Consider the following 7,219-nt stretch of genomic DNA (forward strand, 5'->3'; position numbering starts at 1 on the left):
GCAATTGGGCTGGGGATGTGGCTCAAGCGGTAGCGCGCTCGCCTGGCATGTGTGCGGCCCGGGTTCGATCCTCCAGCACCACATACACATACAAACAAAGATGTTGTGTCCGCCAATAACTAATAAATAAATAAATATTAAAAAAATTATAGCAATTAGTTATCTTCAATTATGGTTTCCTTTAGAAAAATTAAATCAACTAAAATCATAGGGGTCTCAAATAATGTAGAAAGCAATCCTGTATACTAAGACATAACAAAACACAAACAGAACAAGCCTTTTGACTTTTTATTATTCAAAGAAGCTTCATTTTTTTTTTATTTAGCTTTCTGACTCTGTGCTTGTGCCTTCAACACTTTCACAACGATTTTCTGTTCCTCAATAAGGAAAGCACGCTTGATCCTAGAAAGAAAAATATTTTATGAATAGTCTCCAAAATATGAAAGTAAAGCCATTAAGGAACCTGGAAAAACAAGTCATTCTGGGCTTGGGGTTGTAGCTTAGTGGTGGAGTGCTTGCCCTGCACATGTGAGGAACTGGATTTGATCTCTGCACCACATAAAAATAAGCAAAATAAAGATAGAGTCCATCTAAAACTAAGAAAACATTAAAAACAAAACATGTAATTCTATAATTCCATGCAAGTCATATTATCTGCCCTCCTCTTCTGAGTCATGATCAACTTATAAAATCATAACGAGACCACCCCACCACTTACAATTTCTTAATTATTGGGATTCAAGACACATGGATATTACTTCATTAGCCAAATATCTTAGAATGTTCTAGTCATGTTATTGCAAGTTTTCAGTAAAAATCAGCTATGAGCTAGAACTAAAAATAAGGGGTAAAAGAACTAGGCCTGAGAATTTATCTTAATGTGCCCATATAATTAGATTCAATAAAGTTTACTGCCAATCAACTCTAGCTTGAAGCTCGTGACTCGGCTCACAGTTTTATGTTTTCCTGTTTCTTACAGAAGTTATAATTTGAATAGACTGGAGGCAAACTACTCCTCTGAATCAACCTCTTCACTTGTGAAGACCACCTCTCAATTCCTTCCACTGAGGTCTTCTTTGGAGGCAATTTAATGAAACCAGTAGGGTTAAGATTAAGGTCTTAAAAAAAAAAATCTGGACTCAATCTTGACCTTGTCATTTACTGGCTATGTGAATTTAACACCTGACTAATACACATTAACGACATAAACTTCAATACTACATTTACCTTTACTACTACAATTCTTTCCTATAACTAAAGACCCAGCCCTCTATATTTCCTCTCCCCACAGCCTCCCCGCCATTCAGCCATCAGGTCTTAAAGTGTCATTTCCTCACCCTTTGCAAAGAGAAACTCTACCTTCCAAATACCCATCTTTTGATGATCCAATGACTTCACCATCACTATGCTTTAATTTGTTTATAGCACACCAAAGGAGTCTCTGCACTGCTCAAAATGCATAAATTCCCATGTTTTTAAGAACTAAGCAGAAAACCTGCCTTTTATCCTGTAAAATCCTTCACAGTCTGGCTCTTCTACTTTTCCATTCTCTTCTTACCTGCCTCCCTTATAAAACTGCAATTTTTAAATTTCTCTGCCTAGCGTTAAGTATTCCCGAGCTTTGAACTTGTTTAAAATGAGTTATTTTTTTTATCAGTCTTCTAACAACGACTAGCAAACAGGTAGTACACTCACATATATATATTTGCCAAAAATAGTCCATTTGATTTAAACATTTCACTTACCTGTCACGAACACATTTAGCACACATGGAACCACCATAGGCCCTGCTGACATGTTTTTTTGTTTTAGACAATCTCATAAGAACTTTAGGCCTCACAGCACGAACCTGCATAAGGAAAATACTGAAATTATCTTATGATACTTTAATAACTTTGCCCGGTTTTGAAAGGTGGTAACTTCAACTGTAAACTAGGTTACAAAGGGAAATGGTGTACCAATATATTTCAAAGGACATTTTATCACACTTTTAAAAAAAACATTCTGGGCTGATTTGGATCTTAGAAGGTTAGCAATTCTCAATCATCTTAGTGGTGCCCTTTTCTTCACTCATTTTCTTATCAAGGGATTAATGCACAAAAGTTAAACCCTTACTATATGTTGTTCATGGCAGAAGCCTCACTTACCCCTCTAAGTCTGCCTGGGCACACACCACATGCAGATTTTGGTGCTTTCCCAACCTTCTTTGTATAAAGATAAACAATTCTATTACCAGGGGTTCGAGACCTAGAAAGTGAGATAATAGTAAACAGTTCAGATTCAGTGAAGTAAATGACAATATGTATTTTAAATTTTGGAAATACTTACAGCCTGGTTTTGTTAGAGGCTGTGTTGTAGGAAAGCCTACGACGGTATGTCAAACGCTGAACCATTCTGAATGCCTAAATTAAAAATTAATAGAATCAAGTTTTGTCATTACAAACACAATTCAAAGCTCAAAGCATCATCACATAATTTATGTCATCCATATGTGCATATACACAGATACACATTTATAAGTAATACCTTTATATTAAGATTTTTTAAAAACTTTATTCCATTTATTTACTTATTTTTATGTGATACTGAGGATGGAACCCAGGGCCTTGCACAAGCCATGCTACTGCTCTACAGCTGAGCCATAACCCCAGCCTCAAGATATTTTAAAAGACTTTACATTAAAGAGAAAATGAATGTCACTTCTCCCACTGATAAATCAAACGTGGCACTTCATTAAAATTTTGGTTAACAGGCTCCTTCTTCAAAGAGCCAGATTTTGTTAGGAGTGGTGTCCAGAAATGTAGTACCTGGTAAGTAGGAGAAACGTCGGTTTAAATAAAGAGAAAAGTGACCCCTTAAAGTTGAATCCTTAGCTGTTCCACTCAATGGCAATACATACTGAAAAGAGTTTCAACTTTTTCCTCTAAAATGGGATATTTTACCTAGTTTAGAAAGCTGTCATTAAGATTAAATGATAAACTATTTTCCCCAACAGTGCCTGGCACATATTAAGATGCATTCAGGGTTCTAGGTCTTGCCCCAAAGCAGCATTTTAGTCAAGAAAACCTGCCTTTCTTTGGTTTTCGGTGTGTTTGGACTATGGCACCACTTTCCCCCTCCATTTATAAAATGGAATTGCGACTTGATGTTGTTACTTAGCAAATCGGCCATACAACATACAAACGACTTCATTTGGGAATAAACTATTCCAATTAACAAAAGAGCGTAAGAAAAACCATCTCAATCTTTGTAACCGCTTCACCACAGAATTGTGAAGTGCCTTTGATGTCATAACCTGCTTACTAACATTACACTAACACGCAGCCATCAGACAACGATACTGACACAGAAGGCCACTGAGCCCCAGGAAGCCACTATTTCTTTTTCATCTCCAAAACACGAAAAACTCCCTTTAACACATTTTCTCTCCCTTACTATCGCCGAAAACAGAAGCTGGCATTGAAGCAACTATCCAAAACTGCCAGATTCCTCTCCCTCCCGAAGAAGGACTTCTACTGCCGAGATACTAAAACGAGGGTGTTACGATCTAAAAATGCTCGGCGACTTCCCAGACTCAAGTCAACGCAGCCACCACTGGTTTGTGCCTCCAAATGCCGCACCAAGGTAGAGTTCCGGCTCCTCGCTTCCTCGAAAGGGTAGCCAGGATTGACGAGTTTTCGAAGCTAAAAGTACAGGACCTTTTCACCAACAGCCTCCTTGTTACGCCCCTTACCCTCACGCCAATTCAAAGAACTATTCCTAAGAGCTCCCTGCTCCCGCGATTCCTCGGATGGCGGCCGATTGTACAGGGCATAAATACACAGAGAAAAAACAAGACACCATACCTCTAAACACCGTCCCCGGAAGAGGAAGAAGAAAGCGGCGGAGAGTTCAAAAGTCAAATTCGAATGCGCAAGACAGGAAGTGGCGTTAGAACGAGCGGCGTGACGATAAGAATGCCGCCATGTTGTACGGAAGCCGACGCACTCCCTTAGTAGGCGGGGACGCAGATCGTCGCCGCCTTAAACCGAGGCTGCAGTGGGCGGGGAAATTCCCTAGCAATGTAGAGCAATGCTGCACCGAGATATTTTGGGAATGGTTATGGAAGCATACACAAAAGACAGAGGAACCCAGACGGACCGAGGCGGGACAAAGTCAACTTCCTTCATTATCACGGGCTCTACGACGAATTTAACCTAAAGAGCCGCGACCTCTGGAGTTAGACCTGGATTTAAATCCTGACACCTCATTAGATGACCTTCGAGGACCTTCCAGTCTTTTTGTCACTTATTCAGGGTACAAGCTTTACAAACAAATTAGAGTGTTAAGCCAGTATCTGTTAATTACTAGCTATGTTTCTTTGGCCAAGCCCTTAAATCTTTAAAAGGAAGATATTAGTAACTACCCTGCAGTGTTATGTCATGATCAAAGGCATCCTGAAAGTCCAAGCACTTAACACAGGGTCTTACAGAGAGTTAGTGCTCAATAAATGGTGACTAATCTTGTGATCATGTACAAAGAGCTACTTCAGGATTTCCCTGAGTGGTAAAATTTGAGGTGGGCTATAAAGATGAGGAAAAGGAAGGGTAAGAATCTCTAAAAAAAAAAAAAAAAAAGTACGTTAAGGTTTAAGAGTCTGTATTTTTTCTGAAAATTGAGTTCTTACCTTTTATCATATTGTCAAAGGGATTCATGACCTCCAAAAATGTCATGAGTGCTTTGCTTGGACTCTTAAGGGAGCATGCTAAAGGAGCCTTTAAGTTTTTATCTTAGATGATGTTCCCCAGAAGTATACTGAGAGAATTGAGTGCTAGTTTTTTGGAGAGGGCTCATAGAAAATACAACTGAAGGAGCTAAAGAGGGCAGAATCAGGTGACTCACTATTGTGGTAGTAACTGAGGCCTCAGCTACTTAATAGGGAGCTCTGGAATTAAGATGGCTCTTCATAGATGTCACAGACCATCAAGGGAGTTTGTGCTCACACATTAGCCATTTATTGGCCTGTTGTATCTTGACCATGGCATCTTCCTGAAGTCATAGGCAGTGTCCTGAGGAAGGCCCTCAGAAGAGAGGATTTGGAATAGAGCACCCCTGAACCCTCTCAAATTTTCTTTAGGTTTCTCAATCCAACTAGCAAACTCAGAAATCAGGAGAGTGAGGGCAGATGAACTGTCCATAATAGATGTCTGTCTTGAATTGTGTGATTTGTTAATTCTGTTCTGCCCATATCGTTGCCATCTTTGTCATGGCACCAGATGGAAGGCTCCCTCTTAAATAGCTGCTCCTCTCCCAATCTGGTCATGAACTGTTTTTCTCCTTCCCAGTTCTTTGATTTTTGACTTATGAAATCCTCTTCTTCTCTGTTAGCCATTTGGATGGAAGCTGTCATAGAGAGTCAAGACTGGTTTTTGAATGAATGAATGCAAATATTTACTTAGAATATGTTCTCTATATTTCTAGAAAGATTCTGCCGGGCAGATGAGTGCACAGATAGGAGCCCTTTACACACTGTATTGCAAATTACATTTCTGTCCATGCTCCCCCACCCCCACCCCACCATACCAGAAAAGAAAAAGAGATCTCCCTATTGTAGTTTTCCCATATTGCACTTAACCTAGTTTTATAATGTAATTTTGTCCTCTCTTTCATTCTGAATTTGCATTTTTCCTGATCAGTCTTGCCAGAGATATGGCCATCTTATTAAAAATTTCAAAGGACCTCACTTGTTTTTTATTAATCTTTTTCTCCATTTCAGTTCTCTGTTCATTAATTTCTGGGTACACTTACTAAATATTTTATGAATTTGTGATGAACCTATCCCAGATTTTTTTTTTCTGGTTTGGACTGGGAACCTTTGAGGTTTAACATTTGTTTATTTAAAGGGTTTTTGATAAAGGTTATTAATTTTAATGTGGTCGAATTCATCAATTTTTTCTGAGTTTGTGCTTTTTATGTCCTGTTTAAAAAATCCCTTTTTACTCAGGTCTATAAGATATTCACCTATAACTTGTGATAACTTAAAGCCTTTTTATAGAATCATTTAGAATTTTATTTTTCTGTATAGAATGTGTTAAAGATACAATTTTCTTTCTTTCCATGTGAATAAGCATCTTTTCCTTCTTCATTTACTGCATTATCACTTCTTTCTTCACCAATCTGATATAGTAACTTTGTCATATACCAAAGCTTATATATCTGTGGGTCTGTATCTGCCTTTTTATTGTGTACCACTGGTCACTTTGTCTTTTATTTTTTTAAATCAGTTTCACATTTTCTTCATTCATTAGTAAATCCTATCCACAGGAAGGGCACATATGTACCATCTTTCCATCTTTACAGAAAGGAAATTATTGACTTTTTCTTTTCCAGATACATTTTAGAGTCAGCTAATCTGGATTTTGTTTACATCTGCATTAAATCTATGAATTAACTGGAGAAAAACTAATATATTTATATGAGGTTTTTCTAAGAATAAGAATATATCTCTCCATGTTTTTAAGTCCTCTTTAATGTCCCTGAATAAAGTTTTATGATTTTTTTCTATAGAGATTTGCATGACTTTTGTTAGATTAATTTCTAGGTACCTGACATTTTCTTATTCTGTTGTAATGGTGCCTTTTAAACTATGTCATCTAGTTGTTTGTTTGTTGCTAGTATTTAGAAATATAATACATTGTTTATTAAATTTTACTTTGAACCATCTTGAGTGACTCTTCTATTATTTCTAGCTATTTGGCAAAGATTATTTTTAGATATTTCAAGATTTTTAGAAGCTGCAATTTAAGATATATAATAAGCATATATCATGAGAAATTTTTACAAATTAAACACACCCAGTTGAAGACAATATCCTCAGTGCTCCAAGTGGTTCTCCATTCCTCCTTCTGTTCCTTTGCCAGCTTTCTAAGGATAATCCTGATTTCTAACCCCACATATAGGTTTCTCCTATTTTTGCACTTTATATGACAATTCTTTTTGTTTAACTTCTTTTGCTCAATTTTTATGTTTATGAGATTCATCTATATTATTTTTCTTTGTTTTTTGGGTACTGGGAATTGAACTCAGGAGCACTCAACCACAGAGCCACATCCTCAGCTTATTTTGTATTTTATTTAGAGATAGGGTCTCACTGAGTCACTTAGCGCCTCACTTTTGCTGAAGCTGGCTTTGCACTCGTGATCCTCCTGCCTTAGCCTCCTGAGCTGTTGAGATTACAGGC

At 37.6% G+C, this 7,219-nt stretch overlaps 1 protein-coding gene across 2 annotated transcripts; it reads right to left on the reverse strand.

The window, feature by feature from the left end:
* Nucleotides 1-274: 274 nt before the first annotated feature.
* RPL34 (ribosomal protein L34) lies at nt 275-3,911 on the reverse strand. Of its 2 annotated transcripts, none has more exons than XM_081304127.1 (5): nt 3,846-3,911; nt 2,329-2,402; nt 2,148-2,247; nt 1,746-1,849; nt 275-402 (listed from the first exon to the last, which is right to left on the reverse strand). In XM_081304127.1, the coding sequence occupies exons 2-5, from the start codon at nt 2,391-2,393 to the stop codon at nt 318-320; spliced, it is 354 nt and encodes a 117-aa protein (XP_081160253.1). In that variant the 5' UTR covers nt 2,394-2,402; nt 3,846-3,911; the 3' UTR covers nt 275-317. The 2 variants fall into 2 exon arrangements, with proteins under 2 accessions (XP_081160253.1, XP_081160254.1); XM_081304128.1 differs by lacking the exon at nt 3,846-3,911 and adding an exon at nt 3,734-3,797.
* Between the last annotated feature and the right edge of the window lie 3,308 nt (nt 3,912-7,219).

Source organism: Spermophilus citellus, assembly GCF_964194105.1.
Source record: "Spermophilus citellus genome assembly, chromosome: 8".
NCBI classification, from domain to species: Eukaryota; Metazoa; Chordata; class Mammalia; order Rodentia; family Sciuridae; genus Spermophilus; species Spermophilus citellus.